This window comes from Carica papaya, chromosome 6 (assembly GCF_054855325.1).
Source record: "Carica papaya isolate Zhongbai chromosome 6, ASM5485532v1, whole genome shotgun sequence".
NCBI lineage: Eukaryota > Viridiplantae > Streptophyta > Magnoliopsida > Brassicales > Caricaceae > Carica > Carica papaya.
Window position 1 is genome coordinate 10,196,505 of NC_142314.1, and position 23,034 is coordinate 10,219,538.

General features: G+C 33.6%; 2 protein-coding genes across 4 annotated transcripts; one reads left to right on the plus strand and one right to left on the minus strand.

Annotated features, from left to right (window-relative positions):
- Nucleotides 1-748: 748 nt before the first annotated feature.
- Nucleotides 749-12,745, plus strand: SR1 (signal responsive 1). 3 transcript variants are annotated; one of them, XR_015812876.1, is made up of 14 exons: nucleotides 749-1,120; nucleotides 2,150-2,269; nucleotides 3,529-3,644; nucleotides 3,876-3,964; nucleotides 4,550-4,592; nucleotides 5,805-6,012; nucleotides 6,153-6,266; nucleotides 6,388-6,710; nucleotides 6,986-7,564; nucleotides 7,664-8,358; nucleotides 9,486-10,059; nucleotides 10,200-10,517; nucleotides 11,253-11,426; nucleotides 11,514-12,745. XR_015812876.1 is itself a non-coding variant. In XM_088206545.1 (13 exons), the coding sequence occupies exons 1-13, from the start codon at nucleotides 1,081-1,083 to the stop codon at nucleotides 11,358-11,360; spliced, it is 3,327 nt and encodes a 1,108-aa protein (XP_088062671.1). In that variant the 5' UTR covers nucleotides 749-1,080; the 3' UTR covers nucleotides 11,361-11,472. The 3 variants fall into 3 exon arrangements, 2 of the variants coding, with proteins under 2 accessions (XP_088062671.1, XP_088062672.1); XM_088206545.1 differs by lacking the exon at nucleotides 11,514-12,745 and having other exon boundaries at nucleotides 11,253-11,472; XM_088206546.1 differs by lacking the exon at nucleotides 11,514-12,745 and having other exon boundaries at nucleotides 750-1,120; nucleotides 5,808-6,012; nucleotides 11,253-11,472.
- On the minus strand, nucleotides 12,539-18,981 carry UBP3 (ubiquitin-specific protease 3). Its single transcript, XM_022031391.2, has 6 exons — nucleotides 18,646-18,981; nucleotides 17,243-17,359; nucleotides 16,070-16,168; nucleotides 15,171-15,359; nucleotides 14,632-14,813; nucleotides 12,539-13,382 (listed from the first exon to the last, which is right to left on the minus strand). The coding sequence occupies exons 1-6, from the start codon at nucleotides 18,760-18,762 to the stop codon at nucleotides 12,977-12,979; spliced, it is 1,110 nt and encodes a 369-aa protein (XP_021887083.1). The 5' UTR covers nucleotides 18,763-18,981; the 3' UTR covers nucleotides 12,539-12,976.
- Between the last annotated feature and the right edge of the window lie 4,053 nt (nucleotides 18,982-23,034).

Genomic DNA, 23,034 nt, shown 5'->3' on the forward strand with positions numbered 1-23,034 from the left:
CTAAAAACATGGCAAAGATGAACAAAATAAATGAAAGAAAAATAAAATAAAAAGTAATGTTTAAATGAAATAGAATAAAAATAATTTTTAACCATTTCTATAACTAAAAATAAAAAAAAAATCTTTTTGTAAGAAAATAAGCAATAAAACAATTTACTAATATAATGAAAATGTAAGCAATTAGTAATAACAGTCAAATAATTATCTTCAAATTTATATTTTCATGATAATGTAAGCAATTAATAATAACAGTTGAATAATTGATTTTAATTTTTATCTAAATACATAAAATGGTTGTTTCTATTTATTTTCTCACAATTTCCTGATATTAAATTATAATTTGATAAAAATTTAAGTTAACAAATAAGATTTATATTTTATTTAGTTATTTATAGAAATAAAAAAATCATTAAATCAGCTTTAAAATATTATTAGTCTTCAGTTTGACCATTCATAATATATTATGTTTGTATGCTATATTTTAATAGTTAAAATTTTAAATTAATTTATAAAATTAAAGTTAAAATTTTATGATAATAACTCATTAGAAATAAAATAAAATTTTCGTACTCTTATTTGTAAAAAAAATTGAAATTATATATAGATTTTCTAATTAATTATTTGATTTTTAATGGCATATTAAAAACTTTGCAGTGAAAAATTAGAAGAAACAAAAAACGAAAAATGAAAAACCAAATAAATAAATCAATAAAAAAAAAAGGCAGCTTTCCGGAAATTACGTCAAAGGGGACTGACAAAGTCCACCACCAACTCCCTTAACTACAAACAGTGACTCCAATTCTGAAATTCAATCCCGACACCGATCCCTTCCTCTTCCGTTTAATTACAACACCGCGTAAATCTCACTATCCTCGAAGATTCTATTTCAAACTTAAAGTTGTTATCACCATATAATTATCATTTTCTGTTCACTTCGCCCCCTCTTCACATCCTCTGCTAGTGCTATCTACAAAAAAAAAAAAGCTCCTGTTCATCTGCTTTTTTGTTTTCCCACAGTGCTCTGTGGATGTCCGCTTGCAGGTTTTGAGATCAGACTGCATTGGAGAAACAACATCGTCAATGGCGGAAACAAAGCGCTATGCTGTTGGCAATCCATTAGGTAAACCAAATGAACGTTTTGTTTCTGTTCTTTAAGTTTCGGTTGTGGCTTGATTGTATGTGAGAGTATGATCGCGATTGCTTTTCTAGTTGTGGTGATTAAATTTTTTTTCAGTAGTTCAATTTTCATTTTGTGTTTCTCCGTGGATTTGATGGTTTTGTATTGAAGAACTTCGGGGGTTTTTTGAGATTCTCTGGATTTTATCTATGGAAGCTTTTGTTTTTATCTGTTTGTTACAGTGAAAAGCGAACTAAATTACTTTTAGGGGAGGAGTAATTAGGCACACCGTATGACTACGCTCCAACTTCTTCTTAAACTATGCATCAGTGCGTTTCATTTTGTTGCACTGGCGTATTTTACTTGTTTGCTCACTATTTACTGTTATGAAGAGTTTGCAAGATACCACATAGTGTTCTTTTCTGACACAGATAAGCCTGGAAAGGAAGCCCTTATGAGTTTGTTCCACGAGGAAAGGAATATGGCCTACAATGTCCAAACTACAGAAAAACGCCTGCAGTCATGAATTAAGTTATTAAATCCATTGTCAATTATGCGATTTAGTACTGAGTTTAAATTTAACTAACTTCACCTCAATAACTTTTACTTTCTGTCTAGTTTATGATTTCCTATCCTCTATCATCTAACTATAATGCTCTATCCTTATACACTCATAAAGTAGCTGTATTCTAATTGGCCTGGTCTTAGTCTAGTTGCTACATCCCTCTTCTCATTGAAGTAGTCTTCTCAGTTCGATTTTGATGTTTTGGTATCCCAGAAGAGAAGGTAGTCAAACTCACAACAATTAATTGACTATTTCTCATTCAGATTATTTCGATGATAGGAAGTTATTTTTCACTGTACTCTTCATCAATTGAAATTTTCTTTTAAAGTCAAGCAGTTCACTTGTGAAATAAGAAATTGAGGATTGCCATTAACACTGTGGCTATTATTATGGTTCTGACATTTCTCCTGTGAATTTCTTTTCTGCTTACTGATTAACTATCATCTGGTGAAATGCGTTGGATACAGATATTGAGCAAATACTCTCAGAAGCACAACATCGGTGGCTACGCCCTGCTGAAATTTGTGAAATTCTTCAAAATTATAAGAGATTTCGCATTGCTCCTGAAGCACAAAATATGCCACCAAGTATGACTTTTCCCCTCTATTAAATTTGTATGTCATTATAATTGATACTATTAGAAATCTTTATGCCAAATAACAATAGTCATCTTGGATATATACCATTTATTTGCTTCTGATATAGGAGAAATGAAGGTTAGTTTGTTTATTTAGGAATTTGGGATAAAACCTAAAAATCACATCTAGGATTTCTGAGACTTAAAAATTTTTTGGTTATTATCTCTAAAGAATTTAATTGCATCATACAATCAGAAAATTGAGAAAATTCTCAAGTAATTTTTTTTTTAATAATTAACTTCTTTTTCAAAAGTGAGATTACTTTATTATTTGAATGTTTACTAAGCAACCTTTTCCAAATGGGATTTAACTAAGAAATACTAATACTAATAAAGAGAGAAAAACTAAATACTAAAAAAAAATAAAGCTTTAAAGTTACTCATATAAACTCTTAAATAATACATAGTTTTCTATTTAAGAATTGATAGTTGCTAATCTATTTAGGTATTTTAAACCTAGTCCATTCTACATCATCCTTTCTATGTGAACTTAAATGTACATCTCCTCTAATTATGGACTAATAATTTGTGTCTGTGCTGGGCATATGGATTCTCCTTTGCATATGTGGATTGTGTTCTTGTGTGCATCTTTGATTTTTCATAGTTTTCAACTCATTCTTCTTACTTATTAAAATCTCTGGTATGATCAAGCATGGTACTATTACCCTAACTTTTGAATCGATCCGTGGAAAGGGAGGGGGGGGGGGGGGGGGGGTTTAACAATTTCATTGATGTTTTTATGAGACTGAGGTGCTTCAGACATGGTACTAAGGTGATTATAGGCTCTTATTAGTTATTTTTTATGAATGTTCTAAAATAATAATATCTATATGCATTTGGATCTTGCTTCAGATGTGATTCTCTCAGGCTCAGCTCTGTTCAAAAGAGTGCTCAACTCAAATTTTTTCATCTTCTGATGCAATATTCTTCTTTTTATTATTTATCAAATTATGATGGTTCAATGTCTAAGTTTCTATACTATTTCTGCAAAAGAAAAATTATGGGAGTTCTAAAACTGATTTCTACATTAGAATGATTGTTAAGGGAGCCAGAATTTTGATGGCATTCTACTTATACGAGATTGCCAATTGTTGCAAGTTTCAATATTTTCTTTTAGGAAATCCATGTGGTTACAGTTGTATGCATCAAAATCTTCAATGTGGGTGTGATCTTGTGCACATTTAGATTGACATTCACCTATACTTTCAGGTGGTTCACTTTTTCTTTTTGACCGGAAGGTGCTTAGATACTTTAGAAAAGATGGCCATAACTGGAGGAAGAAAAAAGATGGTAAGACGGTAAAAGAAGCTCATGAAAGGCTGAAGGTATGAATTGAAGAATGATTGTTTTTATTTCCCTTTTAATATTGGGAAGCTCTGCCCTAATTTTAGTAGGAGATGTTTTTTTGGAATCTTAGTAAAAGATAGTTAAGTGTAAGTTGTCATATGCAAGATGTTACCATTCTCATGTTGTCTTACAAACTGTCATTAGTACTCTTTTCTTGGGAAAACTATTTGTTTCCAATTAGGATATTGAGCAGAAGTACACTATTTCAGGCTGGAAGTGTGGATGTCTTGCATTGCTACTATGCCCATGGAGAAGAAAACGAAAATTTCCAGAGACGCTGTTATTGGTTGCTTGAAGAGTAAGTTCGTTCTATTTTTTAAGGTCATAGAAGTTTAATTGGCTTTGCTGTTTTTGCAGAAAACTCTTTTAACCTAAAAATTGTCATATGTCCTACTTGTTCATGTGTTTGGGATACCAAATGTTTTCTCAATTTTTTTGTACATTTTTGTGAATTTTAAAGAATTTAGAAACTTTTTTACATTTTTGCGAATCTTAAAGAGCCTAGCAAATGGTAGTCAATTTCGCTACCTTCCTTGTGCATAAGCATAAATGTTAGTTTTTTTTTGGTGTTGAAAGAAAAGGACTTGGTTATGGCTGGTTATAGATCCATTTGTTCGTGAATGTAGTATTAAATTTAACTTAAAAAGGAATAATTTTTTAGGTGATAGCTGGAAAACTTATAATCTTTGTCCTGGAATTTGTTATCTAATCCAAGGCAAGAATTAAGATTCAAATATTATTTTGTTAGTGCTTTTCAATGATATCTCCTTCTTCTGTAAAAAACAAAAAGAAATATCTGTAGAGGATACTTAATCTCCCTTTTTCATAAGATAAAATTTTCTTTTAGTTGCTTACTTAAGTAATTGATTAAATGTTATTGCAGGGAGCTCTCACATATAGTGCTTGTCCACTACCGAGAAGTAACGGTTAGATTATGTCCTTTCATTTGTTTTTTATTTTTTTCATTGCTTGCTTGCACATCTTTGTGGTAAAGTTTACAAAGAATATAGTTATCGCTTGGTGGATTTTTTTTTTATTAAATATCACTTGGCTGATTTGGTAAAGAAAGTACTAGACTGATACCCACATGAACTGGAGGAAATTATGACATTGATACTTTATGTGCGAAAGTGTCTTAGAATTGCTGTGAATCATCTATATCAACTTAAAAGGATCTTTACTACTGGAATGGAGAACGAAGGACTGCTGGAAAGGCTGGTACAATTGATTAGGAAAGAGATTGCTAGGTTTTCTCACGCCCGAATCTAGTGATCTTGCCCATGAAATCCTAATTATAAGGCATTTCTCACAGGCTTTTTTAACAAGAGGATAATTTCTAAGACTTGCTGGAAACTAATAAACTTTCTTTTATGAACTCAAGTACAGTGGGGCCTCTTAGCTCCTTATTCCTCTCTTTTTAATCGAGAGTACCATCAGTTTCTCTCTTTGGCAATTCTCCTTTCTGTTCACTCCTCTCTTCAAAAGGCGGAAGGCTTGGTAGAACGGTTTTGCTCATAGCCCCTTAGAAAGTAGTTAGTTAGGGGGATTTTAAAAGACATGGCTTAGACATTATCATGAACTATGGCAATTATTTACTGTGTAAAGGCTTTTGGAATGAAGAGCAAAATGGTATTTATTGCCTCAAATTTCGCAATGAAAGCAAAGAAGACCATTATTGCCTCAAATTTCGCAATGAAAGCAAAGAAGACCATCCCTTTAAATTCTCATATGCTTGAACATCACTCTGATTTTATTATTGCCCTCATCTGAAAATCGTCACTCTACTTTTGGATATTTAGGCTTTATTTAGATAGGAAGGGGCTGGGTTTAATACTTTTAGAAACTCTGAACAATGCTCTGACATTGTAAAAGCCACAAAATCTCCTCTGTGGAAACTGTAAATCTTAAATGCTATGTCATGGATTAAACTGATCTATCTTTTCTCTTTAGTTTCCAACTGGAATATGCTTAAACAGTTGTTCCTCACAATGCTGTTAGTGTTTTTTGTTTGACCAAGAAGGACCATAAGTTAGTTCATATTATTGGTTGTCTTATGCAGCACTGAAAATTTTTTCTAAGTATTGAGATTTTCGCCTTGAAATTCTCTCTCTCTATTGTTATTTACCCCTGAAAAATAGCAGAGCAGTAGGGCACATTTTAACCGAATCAAAGAAACTGGAGAAACTATTCCATATTCTCAAGAAGCTGAAGAAGCTATATCTAATGAGTTGGATACTGCTGCCTCTTCCATTTTTCATCATAGTGATCACCACATGCATTCTCAAACTACAGATGCAACAAGTGTGAATGGTACTCAGGCAACAGAATATGAGGATGCTGAATCAGGTGCACCTTTTAAGCTTGGAATATGTACTATTAATAATTTATAAAAAAAATTTACACATTTTAGAAGAACTAGGACTCCTTTTTCTGACTTCCAGATGCCTTAATTTTCATATTCTTATATGCAATAATATATTGTACAGTTTATAATCAACAAGCAAGTTCGAGATTTCACTCTTCTCTCGAGCCACAACAACCTGCAATGGAGAATATTAATGCTGGATATTATGACCCTTATTCTACTGTTCCATTTTCGAGTAAAAGCGTATAACTTGACATTTTCCATTATTTTGTCATGATCTAATATATATATCCTTTTAATACATGAAATATGCATGTAGAATGACTTTTCTAAATTCAAGGTGATACTTTTGGCAGATGGTTATCAAGGAAACTTATCAACCATTAGTGGGATGGATTTTTCACTCAGTCAGGCCAATAAATGTAAAGACGGAAATGACACAGGTTTGACATATGATCCCAAGAAACATCTAGACTTTTGGTCACGGGAGAATGTCTTGGGAAATGGTACTCCTGCTGTTGAATCTGTTCCTTTCCAACCTTCATGTGTCTCATCGCAATCTGATACCATTAGAGCATTCCCTAAACAAGACCGTGAAATACCTGGGCAATTTTTAACCAACAGCATTAGCGGAAGGCAGGAGTTTGACAGTCAAATACAGGTCTCACAGGAGTGGAAGGTGCAGATAGGTTTAACTTTTTGTTAGACATTATTATTTATCTAAATTTCAGACAGTTCCAAAATTTTGAATGCTCCACTGAGATATTTTCTCATTATTGAGATAATTTCATCCTCTTGCCGTGTCTGTTTCTAATTATTGACTTTTGAATGGCATTTTACAATGAGATAAATAAAAAATTTAATCTGATTCTGGTTGTGAGTAGTTTAATATCTAGGAGCTTCAATGAGGTAGTTGGTAAGCAAATCACCCTCTCTAATTCACTGTATATGCAGGCTTTCAAAAGAGATTCTTCAGATTTACCAACAGGGACTACAGATCAGAAGCTGCATTCAGACTTTGTACATGATCTTACATCCGAGTTCCAAGAACAAGAAACTAAATATATTGATTTAGTCAACCCTCTTAACCCCTACAGTCCGCATCCACATGTGCAAAACGATCTTGCTGGGATAAACGACCTTCCAATGCCACTCTTGAACACAGAACTGAAACCAGGTTCAGAGAGCAGTCTGGCTGTGGATAGAAAATCCATTTATTCTTTTGCTGCGAAACCACATTTGTTAGATAGTTCTTTTGCTGAAGAAGGTTTGAAAAAGCTCGACAGTTTCAACCGCTGGATGAGTAAAGAACTTGGTGATGTAAATGACCTTGGAGATGCAAATGAATTGCATATGCAATCCAGTTCTGGTGCTTACTGGGACTCTGTTGATAGTGAAACTGGTGTGCATGATTCCATTTCATCTGGAAGACACTTGGATGTATATATGATGAGTCCTTCCCTTGCCCAGGACCAGCTCTTTAGCATTATTGATTTCTCACCAAACTGGACGTATGTAGGTATAGAGGTTAAGGTATGTGATAACTTTATCTATCTGAATTAAACTCCTAGTAAATTACTGATATTCAATTCTTTTCATAATCTTTTGTCATTTGTTCTGCAAATTATGCAGGTTCTGATCACGGGAAGGTTCTTAAAGAGTCAACTAGAGGCAGAAAATTGCAAATGGTCATGTATGTTTGGAGAAGTGGAAGTTCCAGCAGAGGTTATAGCAGATGGTGTTCTTCGTTGCTGCACTCCGATGCACGAGGCTGGAACCATTCCTTTCTATGTAACATGTTCGAATAGATTAGCATGTAGTGAAGTGCGGGAATTTGAATACAGGACTGGCCACATTCAAAGTAAGGATAAGGAAGAGAATTTTAGTGGCAGTGCAATTGAACATCTTCAGATGCGGTTTGGGAAATTATTGCATCTGAGTTCTGTTTGTCAAAATTCTAATGCCACCAGTGTACATGATGTATCTCACCTAAGCAGTAAAATCAGTCCATTGCTGTTGGAGAACCCTGATGAATGGGACCAAATGTTAATGCTTGCTTCAGGGCCCCAATTCTCCCTTGAAAAGGTAAAGGACCAGTTGCTTCAAAAGTTACTGAAAGAGAATTTGCATTCATGGCTCTTGCAGAAGGCAGCTGAAGGTGGAAAAGGCCCAAATGTACTAGATGAGGGTGGTCAAGGTATTATACATTTTGCAGCTGCGCTTGGCTATGATTGGGCCTTAGAACCCATAAAACTTTCTGGTGTTAATGTTAATTTCCGTGATGTAAATGGATGGACCGCACTTCATTGGGCAGCATTTTGTGGCAGGTGAGTGCCTTGAGAATCTTCTGATTCTTCCTTTAAATAAAGTCCCCTCTTAATTGTGTTTTTGGTTTACATGTCTGGTGTGTTCTTTGATTTTTAACTCCCTCCATCTGCTTTTCAGATTATAGGCCAGGATTGTTGCTTTAAATTTGAGACCTTCTTCAAAATAAGCAGTTCTTTTAAGAACATAAGTAAAAAAGTTAACATCTTTCAAAAAGGTTTATATGTGGTATTATGTGTGTTGTTTAATCAGTAGATAGTTGTATGTGTGGTATTATGTATGTTGTTTATGGTTTTATTAGGTAGATGTATGTGCTGCATAAAGTGTGGTATTTTCTCGGTTTATTTGTTACATTTTTATGAAGTATTGTTAGTGTTAGTAGGGGAAAAGCAGGGAGAAACAGATGGGCCGTTAATGCTGTTCCAGAGAATAACTCCTAAAATAATTGCTTCTCTTTATTTTATTTGCTCTATTGGTGAGCAGTAGGGTGTGTAGTTGAAGGGAAGAACAGGTAAGCTAGGATAAGGAATATGGGTAGTTGTAAATAGCTATGAGAATACCTTCCAGCATAGCTGCTTCTCTTTTTATTAAAAGACCAAGCTGTTTTAGTTGATAGATTATGAATGACTAATTGATTTACAAGTTTCAATTACTTGTCTTACTCAAGAGATCACATAGGATTCTCTGTTAACGAGTCCTAATTTATTTCAAAATGTGTAAAGATAGGAAAACTAAAAAATACTCAAAAACTTCTGCAGATTTTCATTTTAATAATCCTATAACTAGATCCATTAGTCAGTATCATAACAAGTTCACATAAAATGTTCTTCTTTAAGAGAAAGGATGATGCAAATAATCTTGAAACATAGGCGAAATAAGTCAAACTGAAAACATAGCAAAACGAATTTAGCAAGGAAAAAAGCTTTTATTTTTAGTTCTAATTTTTCTTTTTGGTGGAGTTGAGGGTTGAACTACTTCCAAAGCAGGCATGTGGAAGGGATTCTTGCGATGCCACTATATTGGATGACTACTGTGCATTACTACTTAAGCCTGCCTTTTATATCTGTTGAATTGATTTCACTCAAGATACTCTCAACTTTTCCTTACTATCATGTATTTTGAATTTCAGAGAGCGGACAGTTGCTTCCCTCATTGCTCTTGGTGCTGCTCCTGGTGCTTTAACTGATCCAACTCTCAAATATCCTTCTGGTAGTACAGCTGCTGACCTAGCTTCTGCTAATGGACACAAAGGAATTGCTGGTTATCTTGCAGAATCTGATTTGAGTGCGCACCTCTCATCTCTTCATTTGGAGAACCAAGCTGATGCTGCAGACATCTCTGACAGGAAAGCTGTAGAGACAATTTCAGAAAAAAGTGCACTACCAATGAACTATAGAGATTTACCTCAGGGATCATCTCTGAAGGATTCATTGGCTGCTGTCTGCAATGCTACTCAAGCTGCTGCTCGTATCCATCAAGTTTTCAGGGTGCAGTCCTTCCAAAAGAAACAACTAAAAGAGTTAAATCATGTCAATTCTGGAATGTCAGATGAACATGCCCTTTCACTCATATCTGTTAAAACCAGCAAGCCAGGACATGATGAGCCTGCCCATGCTGCTGCAATACGGATACAAAATAAGTTCCGAGGTTGGAAAGGCAGGAAAGATTTTTTAATAATTCGGCAGAGGATTGTTAAAATTCAGGTGAATGGTCATCATTGCTTGTATTTTTTCATTTGTCTTTATCTTCTGCTTTTTATTTTATATTCTCAACGATTATTGTCTTTCCATCCTTTTTCCAAAACCATTTTGTTTATTATTGAATCTTACATTTGCTTGGTCAGGCCCATGTGAGAGGCCACCAGGTCAGGAAAAACTATAAAAAGATAATTTGGTCAGTTGGAATATTGGAGAAGATTATCTTGCGTTGGAGACGGAAAGGAAGTGGCTTACGCGGATTTAGATCAGAAGCAGTTACCGAGAGCATGCAAGATACATCCTCAAAGGAGGAGGATGATGATTTTTTCAAAAAAGGCAGGAAGCAAACAGAGGAAAGGCTGAACAAAGCTCTTGCCAGGGTTAAGTCCATGGTCCAGTACCCTGAGGCCAGAGATCAATATCGTAGGCTGCTAAATGTTGTTACTGAGATCCAGGAAAGCAAGGTAACTGAAATTTTTCCTCTGAAATATTTCTTTGTTTACTGATGGATACTTCGTATCGGTGAGAATGACGTGGTATTTGTATTATTATACTTCATCATACATGAGACTCTTGGTTTTGGACTTCATTGCATGGAATATTGTTGGAAGCATGTAGTTGGTGATAAATGGGATGGCTTCAACTCACCCTAGTGCTTTGAATTCCTAATGAATATGAAAGGTTTGATAAAGGCCCTTGATTTTTTTGGTATAACTAAAAGATTTTTTTTTTTCATTTTTTGGTAATAACAACCAAGTATTTTCTGTCATCGTTGTGAGAAAAATTTTAAAAGAAAATACACAGTAGATTCTCATACGCACTCAATATTCTTTTTGTATTCTCTTATCTCAAAAAACAATATTCTTTTTGAGATATACTTTCTATACAAGGACTTCATTTTTCTTTTTTGAAATGGCAGATCCAATTATGATATACGCCAAACTTTATCAACATCTGTATAATTTAGCCAATTATATATCATGATAAATACTAGATTTTCATAGCACTAAATAAAAATAGCCCTAAAAAATCATGGCTTTTGGTTTAGTAACATCATAGATTAGCTTCAGCTTCGAGAACTTGTAATCACCTCTTCTATCAACAGGACGGATCTTAGTGACTCATTGAAGTTTTACCTCCTTAAATACAACAAAACTCTTGCCTTAGGAGCTTACTTCTATGTTCCACTCATTTTGCAGGTTGCCAATGTTCTTCACATCTCAGAAGAAGCTATCTATTTTGATGATGACCTAATAGATATTGAAGCATTGTTGGATGATGACACTTATATGCCGACTGCATCTTGACTGATCTCATGCTTCATGATATTTCTTCTGTAAAATGTGCTGCTTCCCCAGAATTCTTCTGTAAATGTAAGTTATTTACCATAATTTAATCTATTTATCTCTTAGATGCGAAGTGGGTTAATAGTTTTATTGATTGCTGATAACCTCTGCCAGTGTCGATGGGGCTTCCCGAGAATATGTGACCAATGGCAAAGCCATAAAGATCTAAAAATAATTGAAACAAATAAGTGGAACTTCTACACATAGTTCAGTTGTTCGGTGAAACCATTAAACAAAAATGTTAGTAACATTTTTCATTTCTCGTTATTCTCTACTTCTCTTAATCTTCATTTGTTTTTCCACAACCTAAGCATAGGCATAATGGGATGAGATCATTACTACCTGCTGAGTTAAGTTGTTATTATGGTCTTGGAGGTTCAAATTCACACTAACTTCAACTTTGGTTATATGTATAAAAATTGAAATGGAAAAATAGGTACAAATCACTGGTAGGTTGGATGGTTAAGACTTCCTTTCTTAGTTTAAAAAGTATGGTTTTGAACTCGGAATGTTGAACGCACCTTGTCTTGGGTATGGTCCAAAAAATATATATAAAGCAGGTGAAAGCCAATCCTAATTTCGGACATTGCATGAAAACTTTGGTGTAGTAAGGTTGCCTTTGCCACTTGGTTCATTTCTATTTTAAAATTTTTAATCCAAATTCAAATTATATGATAATAGAGCAGTGTGTACTACAAAGTGAATATCCTTAATCTTAATCTGAAGATGTTTATATTTTAATTTATTTCTAACGGTCGTCCTAATCCAATTGGAAGTTGTTTTCTTAAAAATCGAAGCAAAGCATATAGGCTCACTTTCATACACGCAGATGCACAAATTTATACGGCCCAGCACTCGCTTACCTCAATCAAAAATTCTCAATATGTCAGAGACTCGAAAGAGAAAAGTGTAATTACGCTTTCATTATCAGAAGTACAAACTTCTTTTACAAATTAATTTTAAATGTTATTTTATCAACATCAGGCACTCTAAAGAGGACAATGTAATCACTCTGTCCATTCTGCCATGTGCGTTTAATTTTGGATCTTATTGTACCATTAATATGAGCTTGGAGGCTTGCAAAAATGCAACCATAATTTCGAAAGCAATAATTAGTACAAAAATACATAACCAAGGCCTTGGAGAAATCATTTGCCTGGGAAGAAAGTTAGGACAAGTACATATGCGTCGTGTTTCTAGCGTCAAAAACATTTTAGGCCATGTAAAAATACAAACTGTCGCTGTGAAATTCTCAGACACAACATATACACTGCTGCTCTTTTTCATCTTATTGTGAAAAAGTAAAAAGGACCAAAAAAAAAAAAAAAAAAGGAAAAGAAGAAAAAGATGAAGAGGACAGTGTGCTTCCACCATCCCACTGTACATAGCAACCACCTAAGTATACATTTTTCACAACCAATATCATCTCACTGGCATTTGAGAGCTCCACCAACGGATTTTTTCAGAAAAGAAGATAGAAAGGTAGGGCGGAAAAGCATGGATGGAAAATGAAAGGAAAATTGAGTCCAAATGACTAGAATTTCCTACTCTTGTAAAATCAACACCTCCCCCTCTTCTCAGCTCTTGGTACTGGCACCAAGACTCTCATAGAACAAGATGTACCCATGATCAGTATTACTTGAATACTCCTGAGCTGACCCGAAAAATGTCTGCACTGCAGACTCGTCAATCATCTCTACATTTTCGTCATCAAAAAATAACCAATGGTTATGGCTTTTCACGAGGCTAACATAGTGTCCATGATTGGGCCCACTCCCAACATGGACAACTACGGCAAACAGTGAATATTCTATGTCTGCATCTTCTACTGTGTTGCTGAGCTTTAGCTCGAGTGGGAAGACGACTCGGTAAGAAAGCTTCTTGTACCTTCCCAGTTGTTCAATGTATTTGAATCGTTTCAAATGAATGACAAGGATGTGAGGAGGCTTCTTTATCTTCATCCTCTTCTGTGCTTCTTGTAAACTGCACACGATGTTGAAGGTTTGTCAGCATTTTGTTGTCAGATTATAAGCTTATGTATGGAACAAATGAATTATTTTCGTAGAATCCATTTGGAAATCTTAATTTTGAGAATTCTTATCATTTAATCATCAAGTCCATTTATCCTAAATGGTTCTGTAAAGATAAAAACCAAAACAAAAATAGAAAAACTACTCATTTCAATCATCAAGTCCATTTTTAAATTCTATTAGCTTTAATTGAATTTGAAATGTATTTTTTCAATTCCATTATTTATTCAGAATTGAAATTTCATGTTATTATACTTGAATTAAATACAAAACTTATAAAATTTCTAACTAAATTTCATAAAAGTACTTTTTTTGCTGTAAACATTCCCTAGGAAAACTCCCACTATTTCACGAACCACCCATAACCATGCCAAACAATACCCAAAGTTTAATTAACAATGGGCAAAGTCCAAACACAGGACATGTTCAAGCATATCAGCTCAGACAACCAAGTCTAAAGACGCAACATATTAGAACAAACCATCAGAATATGCTTATAAAAAAAACATCAGACTCGCGAACTATCACTTGCAACAAATGGTAGACTGTTAAAAAGCACAGTCTACTCCTAAACCTAAAGAATTTCCCTGCCCTAAGGCTTTTTTCTTATTCATCCATTGAAATTTGCAAATTTTGTTCTTAAATTCAAAAATATTATACAGAGGACCTCAGGAAATATTTCAGGGGATGCTTGTTAACAAAGGTGAATAATCAATTATTCATGCTCAATAATTGTTCACATCATAATCTACAGCCTAGAATAACAGAATGAATTTATCATATACAATTATTTTCAACACATCAACCAATCTACCAATTGAAACTATGAAAACCTGGGTAACATGTAAAAATATTTCCTCGTACTGTGTGTTTAGTCATGGAAGATATTTCTTCTTTCTGATTCCTGTTTTTCTGAATTTTTTTATAAGAAAAAGTATCAAAAGAGCACCAAGGGAGTGCAATCTGTATACAAAAAGTATTTACATTTTCTGAATTTCTCAAAAGTTAATTTCTAGAAATTGAAATTTACCAGTTATTCATTTCTTGGAAAATTTTTGGAAAGAACTTGCAATTTTCCAAAAGTTAATGTGCCCTAAGATTCATCAATTGTACTTTTTTCAAGTACTCCATCATTAATATGGTGAAAATGCAAGCAATTGTCAATGTGGCAAGTCAATGTGGCAAGTCAATGCAGCACCTACCTGCAGCATTTATCACAGAAAAATTTGTCCTCAGCATTCAAAGTCTCTGTTGAACTAAAATTTTTCAAACAGCTTGTTATGGAACTGTTCTGTTCAATATCAAGGCTCAAGTCAAAGAAAGTTTCATCTCTTGCCGTCACTGTCTCACATCGCAAGCATTTTGTCTCATTGGTGAGTATTCCCTGGCTCAAATAGTCATACAATCTATGAGATTCTCGAATAAGCATTATGATCACCATTTAACAATGTATTAGGAAATAGGTGCAACACTAACAATGTATTTAAGAGGGTCTAACACGGAATTAAAAGAAAATGAAGGTATCAGCAATAAAACTTACACTAAGACTACCATTAAGCTGATCTGGTCAGGGCCATCATTTCAAAATTAAAAACTGGATTCCAAATAATATGGCATTTGAACTCATAAAACAAAGAGAAAATAGATAAGACATGTATACAAAAAGACAAACAGAGTTAAATGCTTTTAACTAAATGCAAAATCAGGATCCGGAATATGTGAATTGTCTAGCCAAAATCACCTGAAAATTTTTGTGCACCCATGTAACTAACGGCTCTTTTTGAACACCATTTGCCAGATGATTCTTTGGCCCGTTTGCAATTTTCTCAGGAGGTGAGGATGTTTCTTGATCACTTTTTGCAGCCTGAGCCTCTTTCTCCAATATATCAACAAGTTCATTTAGCAAAAAATTCAAGAATTCATGTGCATCCTGCAAAATAAAATTTGTACCATCAGGCCATACACTAAAGTTTCCAGCTTATCCAGATTAAGCTTCGCTAAACTAATTGCCAGCAAGATTCTCCATGGAAATTATGAACAATTACAAATCTACCAGATTTGAAATCTAGACTAAGTATAAATTTTATCTTATTCTGCTTCACCAAACTTGCATAACAAGCGCTCAGGAGAGCATTCTCTCAAATAAGCAGATAAACTGTTTCAGTATTCTCCTCAAACCGACATCTTAGAGGAAGACAAATCAAAGTTCTACAAGAGGGAAAAAGATTTTTCAAGTGTATCACAACCTATTCATTAAAATATGGTCACTCAGTGCCGGTTGTTAGCTTATATCATCCTATTCATCCCTTTCATCCTTAAACAAAGCTCAAATCTACATCTTAGAGGAAGATATATCAAAGTTCAATAAGAGGAAAGATTTTTCAAGTGTATCACAAGCTATTTTATTACAATATGGTTTATCAGCAGCGGTTATTAGCTTCTATCATCCTATTGATGTTTTTTTTCCTTCTAAAAATGTCCTTAAACAAAGCTCAATTTATCAGGTATGATTACCAACGAAAAAAAAAAAAACCAATGCATATAGCTCTGTGGAGTTATATGCATCAGGTTTGTTTTCCTTGTAAAAATGTCCCTAAACAAAGCTCATTTTATCAAGTATGGTTATAAGCAAACAAAAACCTGATGCATATAGCTTCGGAAGAGCTCATTCTGTTTCTTCAGTCTTTGTACAAAGCGCTTTGGAGCAATGACACCAGTTTTCTTCTTCTGTGAACTTATCTACATAAATGAGAAAAAAATAATAATAAATGGCAGACTCCAGAAGAATAAAAACTACACAGATGAGTTGGCATGACAATTCTTTATTAAAACAATCCGACTACTTATTGATATTAACAAAGAAGAGACATTTAATAACGTCATAGAGAATTCCCCCCCTCCCCCAAATAAAAAAAAAGATAACATCGCACATGAACAGTAATTTCCCCAATGATGCAGGTGAAAATACTGACAAACATGTCTCAAATCAATATTGCGAAGAAAAGCATTGAAAATTTTCCAATCCAATTGTAATTAAATACCAAAATGTGTTGCCTTCAAAAAACAAAATTTCAAAGAAGCACTCAAGTAGGAGAAACTCTTGCTTACAATAAGGTCTATATGATAAATCAAATTCTTGGAGAGCAACAGAAAGCTTGTCATGCATCTCAAGGTGGCATATCAAATCTGATTTGCAGAGAACCAAATTTGCAGCTAATTGAAAAGAGGGAAAAAAGAAAAAACATTTGTCTTCTTATAAAGTCCGATAACATCTATCATAAGAACTTTGTTTGTTAATGCTAACGGAAAAATCTGAAAACCACATAAAAAAAGATGATAAGTAACATATCCACTACATCAAGAGGATTATATCGTGGTTGTCTACCATACTAAGACCTGCATACATGCATACACAATTTTTCATATTTAAAATGGCAAGACATAAGAAAATCACAAAAACCATGGAAGAAATTATGTCATTAAGCATGGAGAAAATCCTAATACAACATTCAAGATGATCGTGACATGGAAGGGCAAAAGATGTGAAACAAAAGCATTAACAAGTCAATAATTATACTTCAATAACCATAAAAAAGGATCCCAAGGTGATAATATTATGAGTTTATTTGTTTACAACAATGTAGTATGAACATTATTGAGATTCTACCATTAAAGTGTTCTAAGAAGGAAGAGAGTATTTTCTAATTTCCAGGGGAAAGAGTTGACGAATTAAGGGAAGTACTAACTGATGTAATAGAAGTGAAGAGTATTATTACTCACTAAAGCACCAAAACGAATTTATAGAGCTATCACCTGCGTAAATAAGTCGGCGAGGCATGTCAAGAGATTCTCCTCAGCATCCCCAACATTTTTATTATTTGCATAATATTCCAGCAATTGTTCGCGAAATGGAACACAAAAATAAAGTGCCTGCATAAAATAGGAAAAAAATTGAAATTTCAGTGAGGATTTCTAGATGACAATTTTCAAACATTATTAGGAAGCCCTAAAGACATAATAGAAGACAACATCTATGCAAAACTTCCTAGCAGCTTAAAAATAATACAACATTTATATTTTATGATAAGCTCCCAATGACCTGCGCAAGAATCTTTCCAGGATTCAGTCAATTAATGTTTTCAAAACTTCTTCCAATGAACTACCATCTCAAAGAAAAAAATTCTTCCAATGAACTAGATTCTTGGAGAATTAGGTTCAGAAAGATACTCGCTGCTGATCATGGTATGATAGATGATAACATTCTCCCTCAAACAATCATAAGATTCATGTTTCCACAACTTCTTCCCATGAACTAGTGTCTTACAACATAGACTTGTGTTAGAAAGATAGTCGACAGTTATCACAATATAATGGAGGATAACATTCTCAGTCAAACAATCACGTGATTCTCGTGCATGTTGCAACTACCCTTGTCCACTTTTACTTCTATTTTTATACAATTTAAACTTCCAAAAGTCTCCCCCAGATAGGTCTGTTTTTATACAACTATATCTTCATAAATGAATGCATTTCTTCAAACCAGAACCTTTATAACCACAATGATCACATCCAGATAGGAACATGAGAACAAGACAACAATAAGAAGAACGAAAACAAATGAATTTGTCAGAGAAAATTTGACAGCACAACCTTACTTTCTAGCATCGGCTATTTGACCTTTGGATTATGATTTTCGAAAATCTATCACTTTAGAAAAAATAATGTTAAAAAATTAAAGAGCTCAAGCTTCCTCTAACACAGTCCAAAACTAACTAAACAGCTTAATACTCAACCAATGAACCAACCTAAATGGTCCAGCCAAAAAATAATAATAATAATAATGAAGAAGAGCACCAGCAACAACGTTGCATTAAATCAAAACTACAGGCAAGACAATAATCGTCCAAAACTATAATCTGCGGAACATTCGTAAACTATCACATACTTTGAAATTTCTAAACTGCAAATTGAAGATGTATTGCACGAAGGCCTGTGAATATAATTCAAATTTATTATTTTAAGGGGAAGATTTATTGCACAAAGAACCATTTTCAGACCATTTCAACAGGAAGCAAATACCAACACAATCACTAACAATTGCAAAGTAAACAATCGCCAGAAATTAACCTCAAAAACCCCACCGCGATCAACACGCACAAAGAAAAAAGTATAAGCAGAAATTAGGTTCGAATGAGGAAGAAAACAAATTGGAAAACCTGCAAAACGCTGTTGCAGTAGCAAGTATTGCCAAAATTCTCGAGTCCGAAGTATCGCTCGCCTTCGGGAAACTGGTCGCCCAGAGCTTTCTCGAGTTTCGAGCCGGCAGCACCCATTTAGCGCGTAGTTTTCGCACTGCAGTCTCTTAGATCTTTCCTCGGCCGATTCAACTCAGTGATTCCATAAACTGTCTCTCTTGCCCAATGTTCCCTTAAATCGTTAGGGTCCTTGTTTCGGTAATGAGAAATTTCTACGAAAAGGAAATGAGGGTTTCGTTCTTTAGCTTTGCTTCCTGATGAGCAGAGAGAAGAGGAGACTGCAAATTAAACAGGGTAAATATATCAATAAACTAATTGGAAAGAAAAAATAAATAAATAAAAAATAAAAAGACTAAAGTGAATGAGATGGCCCCTGATATTGTGTACTAAATTAGATAATAATATTTGGATAAAATATTTTATATTTTAATACTTGAAATTAGTATCAACTAATAATTTTAATGGCGATAATAGCGTAACAACTCTATTTTAAAAGGTTAAATACGTAAATTAACCATTGTGTTATTTGAAAATCTTTAAATAATATTAATATAATTCAAGTAAATAATTTTTATTTAAATTCTATTTATGAATAATTTATTAAAAATAAAAATTTAATATTATTAACCACGCATCTTGTATCATCTTCTTGGCTTTTATAGATATAAATAAGAGAGTGAAATATTATTGATACAATTTGGAGACAATAAAATGTTGAGAGTAGCGATGGGGAGAGGACGTGATTAGTGTTGATGCCAAGTGATGATAGAAAGAATGTGAGATAGAGATACTGACGAATGAATTTAAGATTATTATTTTTATAAGATGTTACCGTAAATAATTTTTATCTGAGAAATAAATAAAAATCACCCTTATGGATTATTGTTATTTGTAAAAGTGAAACCAAAACAAGTAGTACAAGTGTCACTCCCTCTCTCTCTCTTTCTTTTTTTTTTTTGGTTGAGAAAAGTAGGCAGTGATAAATTAAATATTATTTTATTAAAAAAATATGTATTTTATACGTATCTAACTGGAATAATATTAATAACAAATTTTAATGACAAATAGTTTATTTAAATTATCTGAACATTTCCAAATAACACGGCAGTTAGTTATATATTTAAACCCATACCAAACTTAATATTTATGCATTATATACTTTGAATAATTTTCTTAAAAAAATTTTAAAATTTTGTAGTAACCGTCAGTTCATTCTATTTATCTTTTTTATATCCTTAATTTTGTCCTATTCTTTTAATTCTTTTTAATTCAAATAATATATGTGAATATTTGTATAAACTAGAGCTAAAATTTATATCTTGATCATAAATTATAATGTTGGACCTTTAAATTATTAGATTGATTCTCTTAAATTATTAGAGGTAAAAATAAATAAATAAATAAATAACTTTTTTTTTTTTTTGGGAAATAAACTTAAAAAATTAATACCATTAAGCAACACTGGTTTTGCTGGTTGCATTCCAGAGTCACGTGTTTGCCAAACTGTAATCCCAAGCACAGAGAAGATGAGTTGTAAATAAACTTTTATGCCATGTCATGCGTAGTTGTGGTCAGAGGGTTAAAATGGGTAATTCACTTGAATACGTAATCCAAACGGTAATTAACTTTCACTTTTATGTGACATTTAATAATTGGGGTCACAAACTTTTAAATTCATAATTTTTTAAAAGAATTTGTTTATTTTTTATTCTCTATAAAATTAAGTAATTAGAAATTTCAACTTTACACGCCTCATTCTATATACTGTACACATATATGATATATGTGTGCATTTATTTATATATGTATACATTGAATTAGTCAAATAATTAAGGATAAGTTTTGTTTAAATTTTTATTATAACACAAATAAAACATAAATATAATAAAGTAAATATTTAAATAAAAAATAACACCAAATTATAAGTCAATTATATGTTTATCTTATTAAGTTGAATTTTTTCTTTTTTATTCAGTTACTGCGATCTAAAGATACAAATTCATATAATTAAATATATAAGTAAACTACTTCAATTATATATGAAATAATATTCTTAAAATTAATTAATTATGCATATTTTGTAACACCTGGGTCTAAAAATTTAGTACCAAATAATTTTACATTAGTAAGATAATTTATTAAAATAATTTAATTTTTTTGATTTATTTTTATGAAATTTTTGAGAAAAATATATTTATGGATGAAATTGAAAATAATTTTAAAAAAACGGAGTGAAACTGTGAATCCTTAAAACGGAGTGAAAAAATGGGGTGAAACGGGATGTTTTTGACAGCAAAATTTAAAACAAGTGGTAAAATTTCATAAAAGTGAAATACGGCTACATGGGACAGCCACATCAGCATCAACGAGGAGTTAGAACCCGCTGCGTGGTGGACACGGGTGGACACGCTGACATCGGTTCCATGCAGGAGGCCACGCAAGTGATCCTCGTGCCATCGAATCCAACGGCCCAGATCACATCCCCCGTGCACGGACGACCCAGATGTGTTTTCTCATCAGACGCAATCGAACAGATGGATTTTATCAGATCGTGCGATCCAAATTAATTTTCCAAATAAGAGAGATCCAACGGCTACAGATGGGTCACGTCGCCTTGAACGGACGACCCAGATCTAACAGAGATGAGTATTTAAACTCCTTTTCGCAGGGAACCAAAACCTTAACCGATAGAGGGGTGACTAGAAAAAAAGAAGAAGGGCGGCCAGGAAGAGAACTAGATGCTAGAGAAGGAGACCAGCAACTGTTGCCGCCGCACCGGAGCCACCATCGATGTCAAAAAAGTAAGATTTTCCTCCCATCTGCTCAAAATTTAATCTCGAACCTCCCTATACCCATATCCAAGCCGAAAGGCCTACAGGTGAGCTAGAAATCACGACGGAGCTCGACCAAGCTACGATGACTAAAATCCAAAACTCCATCCAATGAGCCCTTTCCTGTTTCCTATTTCCCTCAATTTTTTGACTATCGTGTTCCTCTTTCTTTTCTGTTACAGGTTAGCTGACGGAAAATTCCAACTGCAAAAGAGGAACACCGAAACCGCCGCAACTGGAGATCCTTCCGCCAGTAAGGTTTCGGTTTTCTCATTTTTTGGCCAATAGAGGCCCTCTAACCTTGTTTTTCGTAGGTTTCCATGCAAAATTAGCCAAAACCAATCTAAACCAGCTAAAAATGGCCATGCCGAGAGGAACTGCCGTCGCGGGCAACGGAGCCGGCGCCGGAGCATGGTGGCGATGCCGTGCCGAAACCCTAAATTGACCAGAAAAGTTTGAAAACACTTATTTTGGCCTTTTTGGATACATGACACATATTTTTGATTCCTGCAGGAAAATTCCAGGAAATCCAAGAACCAATAGGAGTTGTAGTAAAAAGTACGGTATTTCGGACACCGATCCAGAGTAAAAATCTCTCACTCTTCTCTCCCTTATGGTAAATTAAAGTTTAATAATCAATAACATGGTGTTTTGTAAAAATTAGAAAAATCCTAAGAATTAATTACAGATCACCAGTAGAGCCGATAACCGATCAGTATAAAATTACTTATTTTGTCAATACTGTTTCCTTATTGATAAGATATGTTTGTTGGCCTGCCATGTGCACTTGTATTATGGATTTATTGCCCTCTCTGTATTGATTATCTAACTGTTTCTCTTAATTGCCTATTGATTGAAATAAATGTTTTAATCGTATTTTTCTTAATGTACGTGTTGTCTCTTTGCATGATTTACTATTGATTGGTAAAAATGAGATGGTGGTATGTGATGTCTGATTGGTTGATGATGTGGATTTATGAATGAAAGGCCTATCAGATACCCTAGGGAAAGGTATAGAAACCCGGTACATAAGAAATACCTTACTGTGGACATTATCTCAGACGAACAGGATTGAGAAGTCCCATATCAGAAAGGGTTGGAAGGTATAGTTCACTCTCATACCATATGGGGTATTGAGGCGGTGGTTTGATGCCCATTACCAGACGAAGTATGGGGACGGCCGGTCAATCGAGAAATTAGATATTAGGTTCACGCGTAGAGGAATATCCCTATAGACACCCAAATGTATTGGTAAGTAGGTAAGTTTATTGTTATTACTCATTTGAATATGTAATTGAAATATAATTCAGGTTATTGTCTTCATAAGTCATTTTTTTTAGAAGCTCATAAGGGTAAGTACGAAACTTATATTTTTTTTATTAAATGAATTTATTTAAGAAAGCAAATGGCTCTATTGGTTGTTTTATGATTTTTACCAATCTTTGATTTTCTTATTGAACTAGTATAGCTCCCCCTATTTAACTATTTTAGATTAGAAAGACTAAGATCCAAATGTTGA